Genomic DNA, 27,941 nt, shown 5'->3' on the forward strand with positions numbered 1-27,941 from the left:
TGGACCAGGGCCAGAATGTTCAGTGCATTGCAGGATCAAGCCCACAGAAACCACATTTCCTCTACTTAGCACTGAAGGTTGATGTACTGTAATAATGTACAAAGGGAAATCCATTTCCACCCATAGCGCTGGTGTCAAAGTAGAGAGCAGGGGAAGAATAGGAACAGCAATCAGTGTAAGGAATATGGGGTTAGGCCTCTTGACTTTGGAAGAAAACATCACAGGCACTGACTTTCAGCTTTCCCCAGGGGTACTCCATCCCCGCTCCACCCAGAGTCCTTCCCCCACGGCCCCACCCTCACTCTGCCTCTTCCTGCCCCTGCTCCCGCACCTCCCACAAGTGCACCCTGCCCTTGCTCCGCCTCTTCCTGCCCCCACTGAACAGCTTATCGGTGGTGGAGGGAGGAGGAGGAATTGAATGGCAGGACCCACCAAACAGCTGATCGGCGGGTAGCTGGTGGGTTCTGAGCACCCACTATTTTTTCCCATGGCTGCTCCAGCCCCAGAGCACCCACGGAGTTGATGCCTATGGAAAGCATAGTATTGTACTGTGAACAAAGTACCCTGAGTCAAATGCTTCTTCAACTATTTTAACAGAACTGTAACATAAAGAATCAAACCTTTCTGGAGCCCTAATTCTACCATTCTACGTGGTAAAAGCACATTGCAATTCATGAATATAAATAGACTTGGTGGCAAGTTTCCCTGACAACCTATGTAATTTTATTAAGGCCTAAAAATTACATCATTTTATGATAAGAAGGCATGAATGTTCTGCATACGGTAAAGGAGCATTAAGGGTAGCAGGATTAACATGTAGGAAAATGAAACTCCATACAGGTTGTTTGAAGAGTACTTGGTAGACAACACCAGGGACAAAGCACTGGAGAATATGTAGGGATCACCAGTTATGCCTTTGCCATGTTTACCATTTTACTGTTATGCTTCAAGTAAAGCACAAGCTAGATCAGATCCTACATAACTGATATGCAAAAGAAATGCAATACTTGGTAAATAATATTGCTGTACATAAAATGTACTCTTGGATATAATTTTATTTATTTGAGGATTCTTCTTATAGTACTTTGATACTGAGTTTCAGTTATACTGTATTCATTCAATTAGAAGTTTGCCTTCAAAATTAGCCACATTTATCTGTGATTTGACTAAGGCCTGGTCTACACCTAAAAACTTAGGTCAACCTAGCTAGCTACATCGCTCAGGGCTGTGAAAAAATCCACACCCTATGGCTATTATTTGGTCAACCTAACCCCCGGTGTAGATGTGGCTAGGTTGACAGAAGACTCCTTCTGTTGATCTAGCTATGGCCTCTTGGAGAGATTAATTACCTACATTGATGGAAAAAACCCTGCTGTAACGTAGGAAGTGTCCACACTACAGCAGCAAAACTGCAGAGCCACAGCTGTGATTTTGTAGTGTAGACACATGCTTAGTCAATATATTAGACTTCCACGGGCTCTGAAGAGGCATGGTAACCACAGACAGCTATTTACAACAACACTGGCAGGTAAAAAACAAAGCATTTTAAATGTTTTCTTCCCTATTTTACAAACAACACCATAGATCAGTGGTGGACAACCTGCAGGCCGCACGCAGCCTGTCAGGGTAATCGGCTGTTGGGCCGCGACACAGTGTTTACATGGACCAACCACAGGCCTGGCTGCCTACAACTCCCAATGGCCGCTGTTTGTCATTTCTGGCCAGTGGGAGCTACGAGAAGCGGCGGCCAGCACGTCCCTGTGGCCTGACGTTTCCCGCAGCTCCCATTGGCCAGGAACAGCAAACTGCGGCCACTGAGAGCTGTGGGCAGCCGTGCCTGCGGATGGTCAATGTAAACGCTGTCACGCGGCCCGCCAGTGGATTACCCTGACGGGCCGCGTGCAGCCTGTGGGCCGCAGGTTGTCCACCACTGCCGTAAATGATTAAAGTGTATTTGCGTCTCACTGTTTATGCTGGAAGGAGAATTTCACTTTGCAATTCCCCCTATTTGGGCAACGAAAATAACCCAATCACTTTCTAGTCACTTTCATTTTCTGGCTATGTGCTCCCCAGCATGATGCTGCAATGCTTGTTTTGCAAATACTTCAGGGGTTGTGTGTTTATCTTTTTAAAAACTATTTTCATGGTAATTTTTTTGTTAATCCTGGAAAGGAGCAACAAAAGGCACAAAGAAATTTCCTTTTCTTCCTTTCCTTTCTGTGTCATTAGGTGGCACATAACCGAATTGTAAGAGAAACCCAGCCAGAGAAGCTCTAGTTAGACTGTTGGTAGTAAAAATACAGTACCTCTTGTCTATTTTGCTGTTCTGATCAGCTCATATCTGGCTCTTCTTCCTTTTTGCTGCCTGAATTTCTCTGATTGCCTCAGCAGGATGCAAAGGGCATTGGCTGCTGCTGCAATCCCCACTGAGTACTTTGGTCTGCCGTCACTCTGAAACAGTCAGTTTACATCCTCAGGAAGGTCTGGCTTCCAAGGATCTTCCAACCCCCAAGGAGCTTACTTGGTTCCTGGATCTGTGTGCTTGTCACTCACGGGGAGGCGCTATCCCTGCTTGGAAGGGGAGCCAAGGGCAGACTCAGAGTCTGCTGAGCAACCAAGAGGGAAAGAGACTATTTTGAGCAATAGGGGTCCCTGTTGGCTCGGGGAAGTGGGGGGTGGTAGAAGGGTGCCTGGATGGTCACCTGTGCACCTGTTCAAAGGAGGAGCAGTGCCTGAGAGAAAGCAGGGAGGGGGGAGTACAGTCAAATGATTGACAAGTAAATGCCCTCGAAGAAGAGGTAGCCTGACCAACAGGAAGTGAGATACTTGCCCCTAGGAGAGTTGTGAGTGGGGAGAAGCCATTTTTGGAGGAATCTGGAGCCAGCCACTGAAAGGGAAGGACTGGCTGTGGGGTGAGCTCCTGAGTCCCAGGCCTGCATGCAGGGTTCCCCTGAGAACTGGCTTCTGGGTACCTGGAAGCAATAGCCATAAGCCTGGCCCTTTCCCTCTTCAAGGTAACTCCCAGTGTATGGAATTCTGATTTCTGTTGGGAAACCGCCCTACTCAGCCAGACTGGGTTGGCCCTCCAGCTCCGAGATAAACACAGCTGCCACGTGGCAAGTGCTGCTCGTGCCTGCCTGCCTGCCTACTGTGAGTGTATCTGAGCGCTAGGGCAGGAGATTAGAGTTTGAGTTATTATAATTTGCACCTTGAGCCTTGCATCCTTTAGTGGTGAGGGGAAATCTCGGGAACAGAATCAGCCTCATTCCTGCAGGAAGAGGGTTCCTGAGAGCAGTGATCATCAGCTTCTCTGCAGTTGCTGAGGAGTCCAAAGTTCATTCGTGGAGTTGTGAGTGCACCATCTTTTAGTTAGCTAGTCCGGGAAATTGTTTGGGGAACCCCCTATTCCCTGAACTGTGTCCTCCAGCTGAGGGGTAAGGCTTGGGGGATTTTATTTCCTGCTGCCTATTAAACCTGTTGAGGGACTTACCACCTTATCTCATGTGTGAATTTTGTGGGCTGTACTGAACCCAATCAGCCAAGTTGCTTTGGGACTACAGAAGATATCATTGTCACAGGTCATCAAGGGCCCTTACGACGTACACATACCAATGGGACACTAAATTTGACTTTTGCTCTATCAGGTCACGGGACTGGGAAAATTCCTGGGTATTATCAGTGTGGGCAGCTGTGACCCTAAGAGTAATGTTTTACCCTGTTATGTTATATTTTCTTCCCACATTACTCTGTTGAATATATATATAATGTGTTTGTTATTTCTTGGGCGTCTCCAACTATCTGGCAAATAAGTGGGGATTTCCCAGTGCTTAGAATTTTTCTCCCAAGCTGACCTGGTGACCTGCCAGAAAGAAGCAAGGTGGGTGTAGGCACTGCCAACTAAATTCATATGGGAAGAAAATAAAGAAGTTACACTCTGCTGAGTGGGAGGTGGGAACCAAAAGAAGCCAGGCCTGTCCATCAAATCTCATAAGGAGATTGATGCTGAAGGAGGTAACCAGGTGAATATGAGACTACACATGTATGTATAGGAGAGAGCACAGAGGGTAGTTGAATCTCCTTGCCCAACCAATACTTGGGACCTGATTCTCCTTTCACTTTCAAGCATTTTACATCAGTGTAACTCAAACTGACCATAGTGGAGTTAATCTTGATTTATACCTGCGTAACGGAGCGGAGAATCAGGACCCAATCTCTACACAAAGTGCCAGTGAGCACCAATGGTGATGTTGAGTTTAGTGAAGTGAACTCTTGCACATTAAGAACTGGACTGAGACCCCATCAAATCATTTCACATAGGCTGCTAAACATCCTTCAGAGAGGGATGAATCTCAGTCATTATCAGCCTTTAGGACAACCTACAGTTAAAAGGTTTTATATCCTGTTCCCAATCCCCCTGAGCTCTCCAGCCCACATCTTTAACATAGTTTTGATGTGTGTAACATTTTAACTACCCTCGTGATGTTTTCTCCTACTTTAAGATGGTTTTGATTAAATGTCTCAGCATTCATTTCCTGCTTCCTAGCCTGGAAATGTGAAGTATCAATTAGGTGGATAGATAGTCAAAGTAATGAACATTTATAATTCAAATCTGCAGGTCACCCTTGCTGAGGTTGTGCTCTAGATGTCTTTCTTCCTTTTTTAATTTTTTTAATAGTTCATATTTTTCTAATTGCTTTTTAAAAATGGGTAGATGAAAAACACTCATTCCTTTGATATTTACTGAGCTTTTAACAGCCAGCTGTAGCTTTAAATCTCTGTAAATATTTGACATTCAAAGTTACAATTAAAAATATAGCACTTAGGCCTTAAGATGACTTCAGCGCATACATTTACATTCATTACTTTCAACATTTTTTCTCCACTCATAAAACTGCCTGATTAGCCTTCAAAGATTTTGTTGCCAAGAGGGTGCTAGAAGGAGGGGGGAATCTGTGAGGGAGATAGTGGATAAAAGGAGAGGGAGTGCTATCGTGATCTGAGGAAAGATCTAGAAGCCTGGAGCGCTTGAGATCTTACACTTACTTTAACACTGACTCCCTGTGGCTTGGCGTGCCTCTAACTTTCTGCCCCCGTCTGTAAAATGGGAATCAGAATTCTGAGTAACATTTTCAAAAGCACCTAAATGATTTAGCTTCCTGAGACCCCTTGACTTTCAATGGTACTTAGGTGCCTAAGTCACTTAGGGCAGGATCCACAAAGGCACTTAGGCACTCAACTGCCAGACTTAGGTGCCCACATCTCAGATTTGTTCAGGTGCCTAAATTCCAGTTTGAGGCTCCACTATAATCCACAAAACTCCAGCTGAACCCTGTAAATACCTAGACTCACTTGGCACCTAAGTTTTCAGGGTAAAAGTTCCCTCGGAACCTAAGTTTCTGCCTCTTTGCACGTGCACTGCTGCCTCCCTCTAAGTGTCCAGATGCCAGTCTCCTGCCTCAACCCCAGAGCAATTCATGAATGAGGGGAAGATAGGTGTTCACCAGCCTAAGTCGCGTGCAGGGCCTGCTCCAGTAGGCAGCCTCTGAGCAGGGGTGTGCACAAGTGGGGGCAAGCAGGTAATTGTCAGGGACACAGAACTCCTCCAGCCACAGGGCCACAATGTGGGGAAGGAGCGAGCTCCTCCCAGCCCTGGGGTTGCAGTGGAGGGAGGATAGTGAGCTCCTTCTGGCCCCAGCAGGGGCTGGGGAGAATGAGCTCCTCCAGCCCCGGGGGCCACGGTGAGAGCTGACAGCTCCTCCAACCCTGGGCCTTGGTGGGGGCACAGAACGTGCCCCTCCCAAAGGGGTAAAATTTTAAATTCCTGTGCACACCCCTGCCTCTGAGCACACCCACCAGATCAGGGCCCATTCAAAATCTGGCTGGAGAAGGTGCCCATCTGATAACTTTTAGCTCAGTGGTTAGAGCACTCACCTTGGATGTGAGAGATCAGGTTTAATTGCCCCACTCTGCCAGAGGTGGAGAAAGGATTTGAATAAGGGTCTCCCACCGCTCAGGAGAGTGCACTAACTACTGAGTTATAGGAACTTCTGATATGGGTCTCCCTCTGTCTCTCCTGTTGAAGCTGATCCACTGTGGATAGACTCAGAGACATTAAGGCCAGAAGGACCCACTGTGATCATCCAGTTTGAGCTCCTGCACGTCCCAGGCCTCAAAACCGGGTAAGGGACAGACTGACAAAGAAAGGTGGTTTTGGGGTTTCTGTTGAGTTTTGGAGCTGGGAGAGAGAAAGTGCAGCTCAGGGAGTTCCTGCTGAATTCTCCCTTCCCTGGAAGGGCATTTGCATGCTCTGAGACTTTAGCTGCCTGGATCAAGCAGCAGCAGCACTATTGCGAAAAACATCCAGACAGAGCGACAGCTACCGACAGCCAGCCAAGACCCTAGGAGAATTTCAGACCAGGAAACCAGCAAGCCTGGCTGGAATCAGGAGGGGGCCCTGCCCAACAAGGGGTGAAGTAAAAGTAAGGTGACTTCTGGTTAAGCTGGTTAATGTCACTGCACTGCAGCTCTCCATCTCGGCACATGCAGCCTTGGCTAACCCCGCTAAGGTGTCAGGGGATGAGGTGTGGTCGGAGGAGTTTGTGAGTATAAGGAGGCAGAAAATGGTTTATTTAGAAATGTTTATTAGTTAACCTTAATCCCTTCCTTTCCCAGATCCTATGTTCCTGTTCCCAGTAAAGTTCCCCCTCCCTTTGTTACACTGTTATTTTTGAAGGGGTGTTTCTGCGCTGCTATTATTTACCTTATTGTCCCCTGTGTCCTGGGATTTACACTCCTTTCCAGCTTGTAGGGTTATCATTGATTTTTCAAGGGACTGCAGCCCTGTGTATAGGGCACAGTGAGGAGTCACTTTGTGTGGAGGCTCCATGCACCAAGAAAAAATAAAAGAACCCAGGCCCCAACCTATACGAGGAGAGGGGAGAAGCCACTCCAAATATTGGTGATAGCAAGCACCTAAAAGAGAAAAAGGAGACCTTGGATATGGGCTCCCTCCATCTTTCACAATGTCATCTTCACTCACTTTGTCACAGAAGACCTTGATCTGGCAGTAGGCCCGGTGGATGGGTTTATTGCTGCGATTATTGTAGCTGTATGTGTCTATCTGAATCATCAAAGGAAGCCCTTTCACTCCTTTTTGAGAGGAGAAATCCGTGCTCAGGCAATTCACCGTGATGAAAATCTGAAGCAGAGAGATGGAGATCAGAAGTTACATTAAAATGCTGTGCAAACTGTTATTCTGAAATTGCTACTAAACATAGGACACTTGGGACCTATGGAGATGTCTGGCAAAGATTAAAGCAAAGGTCATTTCATTTAAAAACCAAACCAACACAAACCATATATCCAAAAAAGATACTGTTATTAAAGTCAACTACTATCTCAGTGCTGCCAATCTACCTCTCTACTCTGCATCTGTCTCTTTCATTCTGAACTAAAATCTTGGCCCATCTCGCTGACATCTCCTTGTGGATGTCCAGCCATCAATTCATTCTCAACATGGCCAAAAGAGAGCCCGCAGTGTTTTCCCCAAGCCCTCTCCATCGTGTGGACATGACCAACATGCTCCCTGTCACTCAGGCCCATAACCTGGGTGTCATCTTCGACTCAGACCTCTCAGACCCAGGCTGCGTTGAAATCTTGCTGATCACACATAAGCTACTTGTCTTTACTTTCATGGCCTATCCCCACACATTGTTAATTTAAAAACAAAAAAATCTTGCTGCCCCAAACACTTGGGACAAACTCCTCATAAACATCTGTGAAGCTGCCTCATTCTCCTTCTTCCGATCCTTTCTTAGCTCTCTTCTTTGCCATGAAGTTTATATAAAACTTGAGAACAGTTAGGCAGCTGGTATGCTGATGAATATTGTCTTCTGTCCTTGTATTCCCCTGGTCTGTCTGCCTGTATCCACCTGCTATCTCTTGCCTTATACTTAGATTGTAAGATCTTTGGGGAGGAACCATTTTTTTGTTCTGTGTTTGGATAGCAACTAGCAGAGTGCGGTCCTGGTGCAGGACTGGCATTCCTAAGTGCTATCACAATACAAATAATAAATTATTAGTTTTGCTCTGAAATACTGATTTCTCCCAATCCAGAATACCCCCCATGGGATTTTAAAGATGAAAAATGTGATACTAAAAAATCCAGTTGCTTTTAGTTATTTCCCATTGAAGTACCTGTGCATCATTTATTCGTTTGTGCTGATTATGTTTTAACTTGATTAGATTGATCTCTTTCCTATAGACGAAAATTAAGCACTTTATACTAAGAGGATACAAAGAAAAACAGCCAAAACAAATTACCTAAGTTATGGCAATGAAACCTTCTGGAGTAAAATTTACTGACTCCTAGAGGAAGAGCTTTGATGGTCTCCATAGAGAGCCCAAAGTCCTGCTCATCTGCAGGGACACAAGCTGTTGCCGTGGGACTTTGAGGGTGCAGAGGAGAGACTTGTAGGCGGTGGGAATCCACAGGATGGTATAAGAATTAGAGACGTCACGGAATTGCAGAGGCCTCTCCCCACCCACAAAAGGAAAGAATTTTGTTTAACAGGGAACATTCTCATAAAGTCCAGCCCCTCATATCTCTGTGCTAGCTTGCATCCAGAGAAAAGAACAGAGCTGGTGTCGCTTTTAGGGGAGGGGCACTTTAACTGCAGGAGTTAATATTACCGCAAGGTAGTTTATGATGGAGTTGGCAAAGCTTGTTTGCCTGACTGAGCTAATGGCACAGCAGCATTTCTGCACTTGATTGTATCACACTGCTGCATTTACAAATCAAGTAGTTGAACTTTAACTGAAATGAGGGGAAGGCATCAGGGAAGGGCCCTACCTGAAACTGATTTTGAAACAGATAGTGCTATTCTGCTTCAGTTTAGAGCCCAGCCTATCCAGTTCCCTAGGTTAGGGGTGGACATGGGTGCAAATTTCTTGGAAACACAGGGGGCCTTACGCTCATTTACCTTAAGTCTCTGTTACACTGTTCTGACAGTGCCTTATAGAGAACGTAAACATTGCTTTACATTGCTAGAGCATGGTGAAGGGCCTTAAGAGGTGAGAATCTGGTCCTGCTACATTTTAGTCTATATTTTTGCACCGGAAGGAACCGAACGCAACATTAAAAATGTGAGGGGAAACCCACGCCACATTTGCACTTCATGTTTGCTCAACAGGTTGCTCATTGAGGCACTCTGAAGCACACAGTGTGCTCACATAAGCCATAAAGCACTGCCCCCATCTTATCCAATTCCTTCACTGTGTATTCTCTCTGGCCTACATTTCTGGAGGTAGGAGAAATAGTAAGTCACAGAAGATAGGCTAGCAGTTGCAACGGTCTTTCATTTTTCTGTAACATTACAAAGATCCCTGTTACAGAGACAGATATCATTTAATGAAAATAATAGATGGACACAATAAAATTCAATATCTTAATCTTGCATAGTGATATTTCATCACTCCAATGGTCAATGGTTGTATATTCATGGCACACATATGAAGGTGAGGACTGGCATACTGTGCTTAATGTTGTCTCATTTGAACCATGAGGATAGATAGGTTGATTAGAATTAACACAGATCATTGATTTTCAGAAGAGTTTGTGTCTCAGAACACTTTTCTATTAGCTTCCCTTTAAAGCAGGCTTTTGATCTGGAAAAGCAATTTACAACATGGTAGGGTGGGAAGACTATACAGCTTCTTGGAATTTATTTTATTATTTTATTTCACATCACTGAAGATGACAAGGTGCTCCCTTGGGGTTTGCCTCTGGAAAACTTGTCTGACCAGTCATTAATTATTTGAATGCTCAGGGGGGTCCTTAAATTATTTATCAGCACATTTTCAATTTTTACAGAGTTTTTGACTCCACTGATTGGTCCTAGACAGGATGGCACTTAGATACCATGGTGACTGATGCTTTAGAAATAGATTGGTAGGTAGGCAGGCAGCAGAGAGCACAACAAAAAATCAAACTACCACAAGCAGCAGGACTAGAATTTGAAACATGGACTATTTTGCTCCAGACAGTAGAATTGCTCTTGGCATACAAATTATTCTAAAGCAGATGCCTTTTCTGTTATATATGTTCTACGAAATCATAAAAGCTGAACCATACTCCAGTCTTTCCACTTGTCCTATTGATAACTATGAATTCAGCTTCCAGCTTTGATCCCTTCTTAAAATGCATTATACACATCCCATATATGCTGTTCCTGGGAACAGAGGAAGACACGTTTGGAATTTGGTATGAGGTGAAAAGCAACAACATGGAAAAAGAACATGCTGAACCTCTTCTGTTGGATCACCCAGCCTGTAATCCTCTACAGCACCATCCTTCTCCCTTATAGCTTCCTCTGACTTCCTACATTGTTACTCTCCTTTCCCCTCTAGAAGAATTTAGCTCTGGCCATAATAGTTATTGTGGCATCTCTCTGCAGTGAAAGGAACCCAACTAACCTACTGAAGATTCTCCTTCCCCTTCCTAATATTGACCCAATGCTCATCTCCCCACTTCCTGAGGCAATGACTAAGGAATGTGGGCTGTTCTGACCAACAGTGATTTCAATTGCCCCTTCAAGTGGGGTCCACATTTCCCTGTATATCCCCTGTGTTCTCCTGAGGTAGCAGAACACACTTTGCAACTAGCCATGAAAGGGTGCAAAATAAATCATACCAGGCTCCCAGGCCCATTCTTCCTCACACACTGAGAGTCGGGAGTCAGGAAAAACAAGAGTGTCACATTCAAAGATACTCTTTGGTCCCAGAGCCTTCTTGCCCTGGCCTCCTCCATGGTGGAGTCATATGGCTGGACAACATAGACTTGGAAAAAGCTATAATAACAGTACTGCTGTTTTTCCGAAGGTCCTGTCTAATATTCCATATACAACTGTATTTGGGATTCTGACTACAGGCACTTGACCCCCAATTCATTCACAAATACGACTCCAATATGTAGGGTAGACAGGACCTTAACTAAGTTCTCCAACCAGGAAGGAGCCTTGGTTGTATCTTTGGTGCGGAGAGAACTTTAGCTGGGGTTCCGCTGGATGTGAGGAACATGTTTGAGCAATAAGACAATCGTGGTATTTCATCCATTTGCTCACCTGAGCTACTGCACTTTGACAATGAAAAATTAAACTGGAGAAATGTTTGATGCATGAGAAGCTGACAGAACTGGCCTAAACAAATAAGAAACTGAGACCAGCCTATATTGTTTCATATGGGAAACCTATAGCCAAAATCTCTGCCTCTTTTCAGGGAGGAGTTCCTCTCTTGTGCAGCAATTATCAGGATTACTTATCGTTTGATAACAAAGGCAGGGTAATTAGTGCTGTACAAGACAAAAAAACAAAAACAAAAAAAACACAGCTACCTGCCAGGAGAGAATGGAAGGTTCAGGGATTAATTTTCCCTTTATCATTTAATCCAGCCAACATGACTCCTACCTCAATCTCCTGTTTTATACACTGTAAAGGTCTTTAGTCATTAAATCTGTAACATATAAACCTTTTATTATTGTTTGCATTTCTTGTTTTCATCATTTTAAAAAGAACTGATAGCAGTTTTTTACAGCAAAAAATTAAACCCTGAGCAACCATTTCCCTATATATCACTGCCAATATACGTAGTCTATCCCCAGAGCTCCGTTCTTTAGAGGACTGATCCGTCTTCAGCTTTTGAAACACCACATTCCATACTGTGACACCAAAGAGTTAAACTACATGTCTGTTCACTGGAAAAAGAAAAATCAATCCCATCATCGCTTTTATATACCATAAATGCAGCTTTATAGTTTCTCTTGCCATGCATTACCTTATAAATCCTATACAAAGGTAAGGCCTTTGATTTAGTTCAATACCAATGTCTCCAGAGAATGTTTACATTTCTCTTTTGAAGCTTCCTTAACCCACACCACACCCCAGTAGCTACATAAAAATGCCATTTGCCCTTAATCCCATCTGCATATTTACTGAACCATTTGTATACAAAGAAATTTCAACCTTGCTTGCTACCACAAGCTGTTTTATTATCCTCTTTATACATATACAGAGGGATGATTTATTAAACCTGGCTCCAAGCCTAATACCCACAGAAGTTCTGGTACCAGTCCTCAAATACAAAATGTCTATTCCTTCTAACTTTAAAAATTAAAAAAAAAAAGTTTGAAAAAGACTAATCTTTGGGGAAGGGACTTCTTTGTGTTCTGTGTTTGTGCAGCCCCTATCACAATGGGGGCCTGGTCCAGGCCTGGGGCTCCTAGGTGCTACAGTAATACAAAAAATAATAACAATAATTAATAATTAATGTCTTCCTTCCCCAGTGAAATGGAATTTGATATAGCTTTAGCAAGGCTATGAATAGGTAAGGCCATCATAAAACCTACACTGCTCACAAGATAAACAAAACACATTATCTATATTGACTATACAGAAATGCATAGGTCACCACAATGCAACCACCTCAACCCAATCTACATGCTGCTTTGCATCTGCATTAAAGTGATATTTTTCTTCATGAACTGTGCACTGAATTGGTGCCTTGACCTTCATATAAAATAATCACGGGACGTAAATTGCCTGTATGCATGTTTTTTTCATCATGGAGAAAGCCCAGATGTAGCTCAGTCCTAACTGTTTAAATTCGTTTTCTATTAATCATGCTCAAGGCACCAATTTATTTTCAGCTACATCTTAAGAGTTTGTGCAGCTTAGGGGGAAATGTTTCCATGAAGCTAGTGTGGTCTCTGGTCTGGTTTTTAATTACTTTCTCTGAAAGTTCAAATTTTATCATGAGTCAAACTGAAAATGTAACTGTTACCAAGAAAAGAAAGAGTTATGTTGTCGCCAAAGTTCCACTAGATCTTTGTTATCCAACCAGCGGTGACTTCAGCACATCTATAATACAGCAGGACAGACACTGCAGAAATATTAGCTTTTTATACTCACATAGCCATTCCACGCTTAGTTATTTGTTTTTCATCTTCCTTTACCAACATTAAAGGCTGCCTTCATGTTAAACTAGGTGAGAAACCAGCTCATCACCTTGCTCTTAAATATAGATATTCTGTGCATAAAGACCAAGTGGGGAATGAAAGTGAGATGGGTTACTTGCCAGATAAAATCTTTTTTCCCATTCTGGTGACATTCCCTTAATACCTACAGTGTCTTTCTTCTGAGGAAGCTGGAGATGAGGCTTAACATAACTGGAAATCTCTTCTTCTGATCCCCTCTGGGCCCCAGATCTAGCCAATAAATCCCATGGAGTTAGCCTAAATCAGTAAGAAAAGTCAGCATTCAGAAGGAGGAGGAAGTGTGTGCGACTGAGGGCCTACTCCTGCTCTCACTCAACTGAGTAAGACTGTTGCTGTTGACTTCAGTGGCAGTAGGATCAAGTCCTGAAGGACCTTAATTGGCAAAAGAAAATGATTCTTCTGCCAGGGAGCCAGATCCAAAGCCCACTAAAGTGGGTGGACAGACGCACATTGAATTCAGTGTGCTATGTATCGGGTTCATGGAGAACGATTCCTCTTCCTCTTTCAAGCTACACTAAGGAACAGTGCGAAAATCAAGGATTAAAGCAAGATGTGCTGGCTTTATTGAAGCTGTAATTCTCTTATAACTGAGGAGATAAAAGAGGTCTCTGCTTGAATTCTTTGTGTGTGTTTGTTCCCTTTACATAAGGCCAAACTGATATTCTGTGTGAAAGTTCTGGACAGCCTTCCCTTGCTGATGGCCAGATTTTGACTCCCTTACTCAGGCTGAGTAGCATCTTTCTCCTCAAATTGTTCCACTCAGCTGGAATATGGAGGGGGAGGGGAGGATCTGGCCCTAAATCAGCTGCCCACCAGATGGAGCAGGCAATAACGGAGAAAGGAAAAATCTAACTCTGGAGATAGGGCATGTCTGAGCCCGGCTGAGTACATACCCACTGGTTTCAGGTGGGTTTGTACTTGGCACAGCTCAGCTGTGCCTGCCCTCCTGCTACCAGTGGTACCACAGCGGCACTGCTGTTTATATTCACACTAGCTCACTTAAAACCCAGACCGAGCATGTGTACACAAGCAAGGGAATCACATCCCGAGCTCATTGTGTGTGTGTGCTGGCCAATACGTTTCAGTGTATGGTAGTAATTCGCAGCAAGTTGTACCTATCGTGTTATCATATAACCCGCTAACTGCATCTCCCACATTTATCACTAACCATCTCATTCTTGTCAATACACATAGATTTCAAGTCCACTTTGAGTCAAATATTTGATGATCATGTCAATGACTAAGCACAGGCTGCCATGCATTTCCATGAGCAACTGCTGCAGGAAACAGGTTCTCCAGACGTCATGCATAGCAGCATGGCAGCACTATTTTGTCCTAAAAAGACTCATTAGCTCCTATTATTTTAAATTCCCAGTGATGCAAGAGAGAGTTGCCTTCTTAACATTATGGAGAGGGAGTGACTGGAGTGGCAGAGTGGGAGAAAGCTCCCTTGGCCATTCTGCTCCTATCTCACATGGAATGGCAGAGGCGTACCTCTCTAAAGCCCCTGGTGTGCTGGCCAGGGTTTGACAGTGTGGTTTGACAGTATCAGTTGTGGCTGGTTACAGAATTGCCAACGCCAAGTAGCTAAAATTCAGGAGCCAGGCACCCAGAAATCATGAGATTGGATTTCAAATAATGAGTTTTTATAAAATAATAAATTTCATGGATTCCAAAGGCAGAGGGCACCATTATGATCATCTTATCTAACCTCCTATTTAATACAGGCCAAAATAATTCCTAAGGCATACCTTGACTGAAAAGTTGTCAGTGATGGAGAATGTGCCACAACTCTTGGTAAGTTGTTCCAATTGTTAATTACTCTTACTATTAAAAATGTATGCTTTATTTCCAGTCTGAATTTGTCTAGCTTCAACTTCAAGCCATTGGCTCATGTTTTACCTGTTTGTTCCCTGTGTAGGTACTCACGCACAATAATCAAGTAACCCCTCAACCTCTTTGTTAACCTAAGCAGATGGAGTTCCTCGAGTCTATCACTTCAAGGCATCTTTTCCATCCTTTAATCATTCTTGTAGCTCTTCTCTGAACCCTCTCCAGTTTATCAACATCCTTCTTGAATTGTGGGCACCCAGTCTAGACACAGTGTTCTTGCAGCAGTCACACCACTGCCAAATACAGAGGTAAAACAATCTCTCTACTCCTTAAGTTCTCTGTTTATGCACCAAAGGATCATGTTAGTCCTTTTGGCCACATCATACTGGGAGATCATGTTCAGCTGATTATTCACCATGACCCCTAAATCGTTTTCAGAGCCACTGCTTCCCAGTATAGAGTCCCCTATCCTATAAGTACGGCCTATGACACCCAGGTCTTTAATCCCCTCTCCTTCATTAAACAAAGAGTCCTTGTGGCAGCTGCCTTTCTTTTTTCCCTTCTCTCCACAATGGAGGGAGCAGGAGCGGAAGGAGGCAGATTCTAGCCTTCATTGTAGGAAGAGCCCCAAGTTGATTAGTTGATCTTTATTTGCAAGGGGGGCGGGGCAAAAATGATTTTGGAAGGGTGTTTGATGGGGTGTCAAATATTTTTGCCGGGCAGGGGGATATCTAATTGCCAGCCCCACCACTTACTTTGGACAGCAACTTCCCCATGCCAGTGTCCTTACCATTATCATGCTCCTACCATATACACAAGGGTGCCAGCAAGAGAGAGGCCCTCTATGAGGGGTCCATGCAGCTCTGGCTCTCCCTTCCCACCTTGGATTTTCTTGGACACCCTGCTGGATTCACCTACTTTTCCTGGGCATGAGGCGAGGGCAGGCTGGGTTGGAAGTCCCAGAGGAATTTTTCATGGCAACTAGGCCGAGTACAATTATACCGTTTAACAAGGCCCAGGGTCTGAAGGAACTCAGGAGCTTTTCAACACCTTTGTTTTAAAGATGTGTTGACTGTATTTTTTTCTTCTACAATGGATTAAATATAAAAATCTCTTTTAAAATAATCTCAGTGTTCCCAGTTAAATCCACAAACAGCTGGGGGAACGGAGGCTGAGGCTGCTGCTTAGTTCTGAGTGCAGTCTGCTATGAGTAGAACGCTGCTGTAGGATGGAGAGGGGACCTAGGCTGGGAGTGTATCTGCCCTTCTGGGTTTGTCAGCCCCTTTGTGCTACATTAGTACAGTGTGGTTTGTATTTAAAATGAAGCTGGGCCCATAATCTATTGAGCATTGACAGTGTTCAATATTTATTATCATTTCTAGATCTCTAAAAAGCTTTTTTACACTGCACATTTTGCTTGCTGACAAAAGCTTAGAGAATACAAGCTTGTTTTTAGCATTACCTACAGCTTTTCATTTCTCACACATATCATTGCATCTGTACAGCTTAATGTAATGACCTGCATGCCAATACAAAATTGGAAAAGCCCAGAAATTGCCAGTTGAAATCCAGCTAAGCATTAATAGGTGAAAGTTTAGATAAACTCATACTGATTTAGGTAGCCATATAATCTCGACATGAATATGCACTCAGTTCAATCTCTGATTAACTGTATCTCCATGAATAAATTATGTTAGTCAGAATTTACATCTATTCCTGCAGGCAGGAATGCTCTCATCTAAGAGAGCTGTGCAGGAACCAGATTTTTCATTTTGCACAAAAATCCACAATTTTGAATGTTTTTCGGTTTTGAAGCAGAATGAAAACAAAAAGAATTAGAATATTCCTACACAACAACATTTAGGAAAAATTCATTTCTGATCAGTTGAAGAAAATAGTCTATTTTTTGTTTCCCTTCCCTCCTCCCCCACCACAGAAAAGTTGTAAATGAAAAATGTTCACCAGCTGTAGCCGTAGCTTTTGTTCTCAATAGCAAAATCCACCTTCTTTGAAACAGGAAACTCAGGAAAAAAATATCACTTGCCCTTCTCACATTCATTCATAGTCACTCCTGATGGCTGGTCAGATTCCTGCACTCATGCTGGGTCACCTTCACTGGTTCTAAAGCAATTTTCCTCAGTTTTACATGGCCATATGATTGCATGTTGTATCAGTATGTGACAGGGTAGTGGGGCCCAGAGGTCCAGACCCTCCCATCACATGGCAAGACCCTTTAAGATTTTGGGAGGTTCTGATGTATGCAAAGGCAGGAAATAAGAGGTACTGGTGGAAAAGAAGCAGTCCCAGGAATAAGCAGTGTTTGGGAGAAAAATCCATTACTGTTCTGTAAGGGCCCAGGAACCTTGTAGACTGGGCTGGGCAAAGCTCCCCCCTCACCCAACCCAACTGGGGATGAGTTGGGAGAAGGTAACTGGCATAATGCCGCCTGCCTCCTCCCTCATAGCAGGGCAGACATCAGCAGGAGAAGGCTGCCTGCTGAACCCTCTGAGCTTGAGGACTAATTAAGGAAAAGGAGCCAGCTGAGGGAGAAGCTGGCTAAGGCCCTACAGCTAGCCTAAGGTACAACCCAGCTCCAGGGAAGAGAGCTGGGGACTCCTGGCCTAAGAAACAGTGACCATTTGAAGTACAGTCCAAGCTTCAGGAAGGGGACTGGGGAGGCCTCCTGATCAGGACTCTCATGTAGATCCAAAGTGGGGCGTGAACTGGGGCACCTAACAAACTGAGTTACACTTTGGAGAAAGACTTAACCAATCAGACCCCACCAAGGGGGTACATGTTTTGAACCATAGTCTTGGTAACTGATTGAAAAACCCAAGTGAGCTTTGAATGCAATGCACCTGCAGAGCCATGAGAGACCACAAGGGGCATACTACAGCGAATTACCCCTGTGAAACACATTCATCTTTTCCCTTAAATTGTAGTACTGTACCAAGTTCCTAAAAGTGTCTGAATTATAACAATAAATATTTTGACAGTCTTGGATGATGGATTCCACAGAAATATAAAGAGCTTAACAAAGATTAATTAAGCCTTATGATGACACCACTTACGAGGCAGAAGAGGTATACTATACTCATGTCCATCTACAACCCCATTGAAAACTATGGCACGCAGACCCTGGAGGGCATAATTTGGCTTGCAGAATCTTTCTTACTGGTGATGATGCATGAGAAGGGAAGACCCCAGCTTGAGTCTCAGATCTCAGCTTGGGTTGGCAGATCTGGCAGTTAGAAAAAATCACCCTCTTATTATGTGTAAAACTGAGCATATTTTATATGGAAATTATTGAAAGTCAATAAATATAGACCCACACTATGCCATTTTTACAGTCACTTTTTTGCACCTCACTTTAGTAGACAGGGACCTGGCTATGTTTGAAACATTCCTCCAGGAGTCTCCTCTTGATGGGCTCCTACTCTCACACATCACCTGGCCTTGTAGAGATTCCACCATCACGCCATCAGTCAGTGAGTGACCAAGCTTTCACTGCGCTGGCTTTGAGGATGTGGAACTTGCTCACTTCTGTCTTTCATATGCTTGTTAATGGTGAATGGGGTGGAAGGTTATATTTATAAATAGCATAATAACAATACATCCACTCTGTGCTGCAACTCACCTTGGCTTCATCATTGACATCCCAAGTAAAGGACACAGCATTGTATGCAATTTCTTCAATATTCCCGATGGTGTTAAAGCTCTCCTTGTAATCAGCTGTAAGATACAACCAATAAAAATGACTTTAAGAACAGGGTTCTATCATTTATCTTCATAGTTCACAGATTCTTCTGCAAGGTTGTCCTTTGCCTTTTCATGCAGCTATGCCTAGGGGGTCAGGAAAAGCTATGGTGCTGCTCATGTTTCATTATTAAAAATGTGATTTACAAAGATGTAAGCTTTCAGCTGTTCAGAGTAATAAATCTTCCTGGAGCCGTACTCTTTATTACACTGGGCTAGCTGTATTTTTACTGGAGGTTTTACTGCTAACGTGGAACCGGTGTTTCTGTATAGGGAATGAGTGTGCTTGTTAACTTGGCAGTAGGAAGGAAAGGCTGACACTGGGAAGTTAAACAAGTTAATGGGAACATTAAAAGGAACATTTAATCGTTTATGGAAATGCATGGAGCTGAGGAGACCAATGAGCCTTGCAACGAAGTTTGAGGAAGGCTTGCAACATGCGATGCAAGTATTATTCTGGCATTGATCTGCCAGCATTGGGGGGGGGGAGGAAGGGGGCGGGAAGTAGTGTTCTCTCCTTTCTCCACCCTCCTGCACTGCGGACTTTGCAAAGGAACTTTTCTTTCAAAGTGCAGGAAAAGTCATGTGTCCAGAGAACTCACATCTCAACTCCAGTGGTGTAGAATACTCCGACTATCTAGGAAGAAAGAGCTCAATGGGGAAGTAAGATACACAGTAGAATGCCTTTATTGGGGGCGGGGGGGGGGGGGGAGGAAGGAGGCAGTGTGACTCTTCTCATTTATAGTTTGCAATGCAACCTCTCTGTGGTTTCTCTTCCTCCAAACCCTTCCTCCTATACCATGGGGAAGTTTAGCAGTGATTCTTTGGAATAAGTAACAATGCACTATTTAGGCTATAATGAAGAAGCTTATTTCTTAAAGAAACACATATTCTTTCATTATCAAACTATTTTGGAATATATGCTTTAGATAAACACAAGTTGGCTTTAGTCAAACACAAGTGGTTGGGCTCAATGTAGGGATAATTGGGTGAAACTGAATGGCCAGTGATTTACAGGAGGTCAGATTGGATGATCTAATGATCCATCTGGGCTTAAACTCTCTAAAGCTATAATTTATTTAGATCAGAAATCCTCAGAGGAGGAATGGAAAATGGTTTTAAATTGTTGGTTAAAAAGACAATTACATTTTAAATATGCAAACAAACAAAAAATGTCTATCGGTTTTTGTAACTAGGAACACTGGCCTGCCCAAGTTTATAGTGGAGATGTGAGAAAAACTAGGATCTGATCTTCCACTCCTCTAAGGAAAAGGGAGTGGAGTCAGGAACTTCAGTGTAAGCAGAATCAAGCCACTACTGTAGTTTAGATACCACAAGACTTCAATAAATCGGTTGTTGTGTAGCATACAGGCGGACGGCTGTACCTGCATGGAGCCCTGCTAAAGTCAGCTTGAGCATTTACAGGTTACCCAGCCAAGATGATGCCGATTCCAAGGGCCCCAGTTCTGCAAATGGTCCCCTCCCATTCCCTTTGAGTCAATGGGAGTTAAGGATGCTCAGCACCTCTTGGGACCACTCAGATTCTCTCCAGATAAGGCCTTGAGCAGGAAAGAATCTCTGAAGTAGTAACTGGGATTTAGGGAGGAATTTGAAGACGGAGAAAGATTTTTGTCTATTTCTAGTCATTGAGGGCCTGATCCAAAGCCCACTAAAGTCAGTGGCAGTCTTTCTGCTGGCTTCAGTGGGCTTTGAATTAAGCCCTTGGGGTCCACTTTTGCTTCCAGTGAAATCAACAAGAGTTTGCCACTGGTCTCCTTGAGCCCTTAATGCCAGATGCTACTTTACATGATTTTTTTTAAAAAAAGCTCTGATAGATTCATTGAAAGCAGAAGCAAGGCCTGCTCTACAGCGGATCCAGCTTTTACTTTTCTGTAGAATAAAAAGGATGAACCCATTTCTAAATCCAGGCCTACAGCACGAATGTATGGTTTATTGGGATCCAACTATTAGACCACCACAGGCTGCATAATTTCATTTTTACTATTCGTTGACCAAAGGATGATAATTCCTCTTAACAAACAAGCTTTCCTGGCACCAAGTTTCTCGCAGTGTCTGAATACATTTAAAGACATGATCACTTTAACAAACAAGCAAGCTCAGGTGATCATCAAAGAAAAGGAAGATAGATATTATAAATAGCTTCTTTCCAATTTGACCAGAAAGTTTTGTCTCTTTTGCAATTTAAATAAATAAACAAATCATTCACCACCAACTGCCAAACAAAAAATCCTGCTTGTTTTTATGTTAGATATAACAGGAATGTTTCCAGGGGTGTCCCCAGTGCAGTGGTTACAAACTCTCTCTGCTTTCTGATAACCGAAGGTGCAGGGCATTGGATTTTTAACAAAGGGATCTTTTCTTCCAAAAATTTAATTGGCATTAACAAAAACAAACAAACAAAACCCATGAGTGTTTAAGAACAAACAAAAACAAAAGTAACCAAACATATCCCCTCTCAATTAATTGGTTTTTTCTTCCTTAGGACCTATGATGTCATAACCTTATCAATACTCTGGTCATCCAAACAGTATTAAAAGGGAAAAACCCAATGTAAGTGAGACCTGAATTTCTAATGTAAAAAACAGCAGGAAAAAAATTGTGGGAGAAGGAAGCAGGAATATGGGAGATTTCAGCTTTTCTTTATACATCACAGAGAAGCAAAAACGGACAATAGCCCATTTTTCTCCTTTGCCAGTCTCCTTTAATATTTCTGCTCCATATCTAATCACATATTAAAAGCTTTCATATTCGTCAAAGAGAAAATGTGTGTTGATCCTCCATGGAGCATATGCTGCCTGAGAATCCCTTGAGAGCTATAATTGGACTCAGTACCAGAGGGCTGAGATTACTCAATGTAATAACTTTTATCTTAACTTTTACCTGCATCTGCGCTTCAGAAGTATGTTGATTCATAGCTTTGTACTCAGTTGCATAAAGAGAATGTTTTACATTCTGTAAGTGATGGCCCTATCTGAATTTGATATTCTTTTTCTCAACCTTGTTATTCCTTTAAGAAAAATGAACATTATCTAGGTTTTCAAAAAAAATAATTAAGAAGCAACAATAATTTCAAATTTCAAAAGTGCCAGTGTTGTGGGTGTGATGAGGGAGAGACGTGTAATTCATATAAATTTCTCTGCTTTGAAGAACAGGGATGCTGTCTGGTCTAGTGAAACAACATGCCTGAAATGCTTGAAACAGTTTGGATCAAACAATCCAGAACGTTCAGACCACATGAACCATGGCATGAAACTTTCAGTGAAGCCAAGCAATGGGACACAGTGAATGTGTACAGAGATGGTCTCTGGGCTTTTTTATCCCCACTGTGAACACAGGTCATCTTTCTAAATGAACACATTGGTTTTCCTGTTTATAAGGAGAGTGTAAGCAAGAAGAATTAGGAGATATACATATGTAGTTTAATATGCACATGCACCCACCTTTCCACCCACCCCTTCGATTTATGATTCACCCAAAAATGCCTTGTGCAAATGATTGCTGCACATGAGCATGCTATGTAGGTGTATCTTGGAAAAGGGTGAACAAGATTTCTTGTAAAGACATATGTTTTCTTCATGTAAAAGACAATAAGTACCCACCATCCCACCAGTATCTCTCTTCCCCCAAAACACACCCCCATTTCCTTAATTGCCATACACAAATCTCAGGAAATGTGTGACATGCCATTTAAAAGCAGAGCTGCACATCATTCCCTCCAGCTCAAAGATAACTAAAGAAGCCAGAGCAGATAAGTCAGCATTTCTGTTTTTGAAATTGACTTACTGTAGCTGTTTTAAGCATCAATCTGGTTGAGGCCTCTAGGTGTTACCTTAGTATAAATGTTAACTAACGATAAACTGTCATTTAGAAATCATTTCCCTGGATATTGGAAAGTTGCCATCATTATACTTTCTCCTCTCAAGCTGCTACTGCTTTAACAGAAATAGAAAACTGGGGTTCTTTGATATGCAAGAAAATGGCTCTGCAAGAATTATTTCCATTTTGTTTGGGAAATTCTATATGAAACCAATATTGAAATTTGCAGTCTATTAAAACACTATAAATTCATTACTTGGGTACAAGCTTGCCTGGGTTATATGCTATGGGTAACTGTTTTTGTTTTAAGCATCCAAATGATACCAATATTAGATAAAATATAGGTAAAACTGTACCACTGTTGGTCATATTATGGTATCAATACTGGCCAAATGATGTTGTAATGTAATCTGCTTCTATGCTCCATTGTTTCTGAAGAGAAAGTCAGTGCACTGTGGGAGCATGTAAGTGTTAAAAGGTCATGAAATATTTCCCAGTCCTCCTACGGAAGGAAAGAGGTGAGGTGGAAGTGCCTACCTCCTTTTCTGCAAAAATCCATACCTACATTTAGCCTTGATTTTGCAAAGCTCCTTTGCTCCCTGCTAATTAAGGGCTTAAGCCCTTAAATTCTTTCTTATTTAGAACAGTACTTAAGCAACTGCTTAAGTTTAAGCATGTGCTTGTCCCATTAAAGTAATTGGGACTTAAGTTTATACTTAGAGTTAAGTATATGCTTAGGGACTTTGGATGGGGAAATAGAACTCTAGGGTATTTATACTGGGCTCCCATTGCTGAAGAATCTAAATATCTCACAATCTTTAGCATACTTATCCTCCCAACACCTTGTGTAGTAGGGAAGTGCTCTTAGCTGCATTTTACCGATGAGGCTCAGAGAGTTAAGTGATTTGGCCAAGGTCACAAGTCTGTGGTGGAACAGAGAATAGAACAAAGGCCTCAAAAGTGCCCACCTAGCACCTTAACCACCTCTTCCACCCTAGCTGGAGCACTAAATCAAAGTGTACCAAGTTAGCCATCCCTGTGTATCTGGAGTGAGCTGGAGCAGGCTACCCAGCTTCCCCCTTGCCCCAAGAAGACAACCTTATATCAGAGAGAGAAGTGTTCTTCAGGGACAGCCCTACGCCATAGGGGAAGGCAGAGAAAGGATACTGAGGCTATCAGAAGCTATTTGTATTTGGAGGCTGGTTATGTGTCTGAATGTCATCTAAATATTTGGACTCCTGAATATAGACATCATCCAACTATCAACTGATTCTTCCTCCCACAGCTAGTCCCAATATCAGCTAAGGCTCCCTCCCACTGTTAGCTGTTCAACAGGGAGACCCACAGGAAATCAGCAAGTGTGACACACTGCACTGCCGAAGATGAGGCCGTGCTTACAGTTATCCTTCAGGAGGCTCATCTTTTCAGCAGCGAGGGGGGAAAAGGAGTCTTCAGTTCGGCAAAGTGTCCGGAGTGTTTTCTTCAGACTCCCTCTGCCTCTGTTTGGTCTCTCCAGCCTTGAGGTGCATAACTGAGGAGTGGGAAAACTGACTTCTTGCAAGTTCCAGGGGTTGTCAATACAAATTTGCATCATTTCAGCATTTGATTTACTGCTAACACACATATCTTCTTTTAATGGAAGACAAAAAGGGAGTCACAAGCTGTTCACCTGTGAACAGCTGTGCTCTGGCTTCACTCCATGCTCTCAATACTGAAGCAAACCTGGACACTGAGACTGAGACCTCAACCTACCATGGAACCTTAGTTCATTCACATGATCAGTAGATGATGTTTTTCTGCAAACTTCACAGTAGAGATGAGCCCAAGCCAAACCCCCGGATCTGGACTCTCCTGAATTTGGCTCCACATCTGCAGTTTGCAGCTCAAGCCCATCTCTAATTCAAAGAAGCAGAACAATGCACAGAAGCTGATGACAGGAGCATCTAAAAAGAAGTAACGTGATGGAATATTGGCACAGACACATGGACACCACTGCAGCTAGGAGGTATCACAGCTGGAACCTTCAGCACCAGCCTCTATTACAGGGGTCGGCAACCTTTCAGAAGTGGTGGGCCGAGTCTTCATTTATTCACTTTACTTTAAGGTTTCGCGTGCCAGTAATACATTTTAACATTTTTTAGAAGGTCTCGCTCTATAAGTCTATATATTATATAACAAAACTATTGTCGTATGTAAAGTAAACAAGGTTTTCAAAATGTTTAAGAAGCTTCATTTAAAATTAAATTAAAATGCTGATCTTATGCTGCCGGCCAGCTCAGCCCGCTGCCAGCCTGGGGTTCCGTTCATCCAGGCCAGCAGCAGGCTGAGCGGGGCCGGCGGCTGGGACTCCGGCTGGCAAGGGGCCAGCAGCCAGAACCGCAGACCGGCAGCGGGCTGAGCGGGGCCGGCGGCTGGGACCCCAGACCGGCAGCGGGCTGAGCAGCTCAGCCCGCTGCCGGTCTGGGATCTCGGCCCTGCCCACACAGAGTGGGTACCTACCTTCTCCCTGGTTCTAGCCCATTCACTTCCTCTCTCTCTGCACTGAGCTGAGGGTGGAAGTGCACTGAGCACAGGGCTGGGGGAGAAGGGGCAGGCTGGGGAATGGGATGTAGGGCCTGGCCAAGAGCTAGAATGAGGGAGGGGGTCAGGGTTGGGGCAGGAGGTTTGGGTGTGGAGTGCTTACCTTGGCAGCTCCCATTTGGTGCAAGAGGTGCAGGTGGGAATGTGGGGGTGTGTGTGCAGGAGCTCCCGTTTGGTGCTCAGGGTGGCGGTGGGAATATGGGAGGTGCAAGAGTCAGGACATCGGATGGGGGGGGGGGTGCAGGAGTCAGGGCATGGGGTGGGGGGATGGGCATGTGGGGGGGCTGGAGTCAGGCCTGGGGGCATGTGAGGGGGGTGCAGGAGTCAGGACAGAGGGTTGGGAGTGTGTGAGGGTGGTGCAGGGGTCAGGGCAGGGGGCTGGGAGTGTGTGTGGGGGTGTAGGGGTCAGGGCAGATGGCTGGGGGTGTGGGCTAGGATCGTGGGGGTGCTCCCAGCCCCCTGCTCAGAGTGGCTCACAGCAGGGAGCTGGAGGGGATATGCCCTGATTCAACGCCCCCTTCCCTGCCTCCTCCCCAGCGCTGCTCTGGCTAGGCTTCTCCCCCTCCCTCGCAAGGGCCATCAGCTGATGGGCGGTAGGGAAGGAGAGGAGGAAGGGCAAGAATCCAGCACGCTGTGGGAAGAGGTGGGGGAGGGGGGAGCTTGCCTGCCCTGCAGCAGCTGGCAGGACCAAGCTTCTTCACCCTGCCCCCACGGGGGAGCGGAGAAGAGCGGGCCAGGGCGGGCAGGATTTTTAATGGCTTGCTGCTGCCTGCCGGGGTCCCGGCCTGGATTCTGCAGCGGGCTGAGTGGGGCCGGTGGCTGGGACCCGGCAGGCAGCAGCGTGCCATTAAAAATCGGCTCGCATGCCGTCTTTGGCACGCGTGCCATAGGTTGCTGACCCCTGCCCTATTCTCTGAGCTAAAGGAATTACTCCTTTAGCTCTGAGCATCATTGTTGTTCTGTAGGCCATGCTTTATATTAAGGATATATTAATGAATAATTTATAACAAATAGTTTATAGTGAATGATTAATAGAGGTTATAAGCATGTAACAGGCATGAATAATATGTGATATAGAGAGTTATAAGTAAGGCTGCGATTTAGTCACGGAGATCACTGGGACTTCCAAAGACCTCTGTGACTTTAGCCAGTGCTGGCTGGGAGCTGCAGGGTCCCCAGTCCCCTTCCCCCGCAGCTCCTGGCCACCATGGGCGGCGGGGGGGGCTTGGCCACTCCCTGCCTCCGCAGGTGGCAGGGGGGTCCCGTGCTATGCCCTGCCACTGCGGGCAGCAGGGGTGACCCAGCGGCAAGGAATCCCAGCTGCTCATGGCCACCTCGGGAGGCAGGGGGAACCCAGCGGCAGGGGGAATCCCCACTGCTCCCATGCACCGGGACCAACGAGAGGAACCCCCGGAGCTCCCAGCTGCTGCAGGCAGCAAGGGGGACCCCAGGAGCTCCCAGCTCCAGCAGGGGGACCCTGGAGTTCCTAACCCTCTCCTCCCGCAGCTGCCCAGGCTCCCCCTTTTGTCATGGGTATTTTTAGTAAAAGTCAGGGACAGGTCACGGGCTTCCCTGAATTTTTCATTATTGCCCGTGACCTGTAGGTGACTTTTACTAAAAATATTCGTGACAAAAACTTAGCATTAGCTATAAGCACATCAGTACAAGGTGCTATAGATGGTTATACCAATCTATGGCAATTTACTACAACATAAATTAATCATTTCTTAATCCTTCATAAACTATCCTGTATTTTTAATATGAAGTATGTGCAATATGCATTACTTGTACCATGCCTAAAGGTGTTGTAGGTGCCTCAGGAAAGATAGCTAGACAATATCCTGCCTCAAAGTGCTTACAAGCTGGAATATAGAAATGACCCAGCCAGTTAGCATGAGAACAGACCAGAAAGGAGTGTCTTGGACCAGTCACGAGCAGGAGACATGATCACAAACACTAAGCTAGTTTATTGTTATGTTAGCACTCTTGAGAATGAAAATTCTTCCACTCCAAGAGGAAGCTGGTAACTATTGAATTATCTTTAAGAAGGCCCTGATATTGTACTCTAGATGCAACAGAAACAGAAGCATGAGGAATAATAAACTGACTATAAATAATAAGCACTACAAAGATCAGTGTGTTCATTAGTTAACATCTAGATCTACATGCAAATACAATTTCATGAAAATTTAGACACGATGTTGCATAATGTCTTCTGTCTCTGTCACAACTTGGCCCAGTGTGTGGAATAGATGTAGCATAGACTAAGCACCGAGTTATTATTGTCCCATGAAAAAGAAAAGTGCAACAGTTTTGAGGAGCACAGTGTTTGAAAGCTCATGTATGAACTATACTGGACAATCATCTTGTTCCAAAGTGGCAGCATCATTTGTGACACCAGCAGTTTGGAAGCCCAATGTCCAACATCTTAATTTGTGATTAAAGGAAAATCTGTTTTGTAAACATTTTATTTGGCAATGGTAACCACCAAAGAGCTTATTTCAATTGCACTTAACTGAAATATCATACAGGAGTGCCTACAGTGCAAGAGCTTATTCCTGAGAAATGTTTTGGCAAATTTAGATCCATATTAAATAGTTCTCGTGTTTGACATTGAACATTGTACCATTAAACCTAGTTATTCCAGGTTTCATTCAAGTTTACAATTACAGTCTAAATAAAAACTACAGATAGGAGTGCCTGGACGTCAGTGCCGGCCTATTTCTCTTCAAATTAATACAAATATAAAATACATTAATTTTAGCATATATAACACACTGCTTATGCACAGCATTCATTTTGCTGTACTCCGGTATATTGAACACACACTGTAGATTTACTTGTTTGGGCAAGGGGCCTAAAATGTATCAATTAAACCATTGTGAAA

General features: G+C 44.0%; 1 protein-coding gene across 4 annotated transcripts in view; it reads right to left on the reverse strand.

Annotated features, from left to right (window-relative positions):
• Positions 1–27,941, reverse strand: part of GRHL2 (grainyhead like transcription factor 2) — a 103,144-nt gene that overhangs the window by 25,662 nt on the left and 49,541 nt on the right. For all 4 annotated transcript variants that reach the window (XM_073330421.1, XM_073330420.1, XM_073330419.1 and 1 more), the window contains exons 8-9: positions 18,519–18,613; positions 7,040–7,198 (exon numbers count right to left, since the gene is read on the reverse strand). In XM_073330421.1, the coding sequence (XP_073186522.1) occupies positions 7,040–7,198; positions 18,519–18,613 (254 nt within the window). The remainder of the gene's footprint in view (positions 1–7,039; positions 7,199–18,518; positions 18,614–27,941) is intronic.

The sequence above is a fragment of the Lepidochelys kempii genome, chromosome 2 (assembly GCF_965140285.1).
Source record: "Lepidochelys kempii isolate rLepKem1 chromosome 2, rLepKem1.hap1, whole genome shotgun sequence".
NCBI classification, from domain to species: Eukaryota; Metazoa; Chordata; order Testudines; family Cheloniidae; genus Lepidochelys; species Lepidochelys kempii.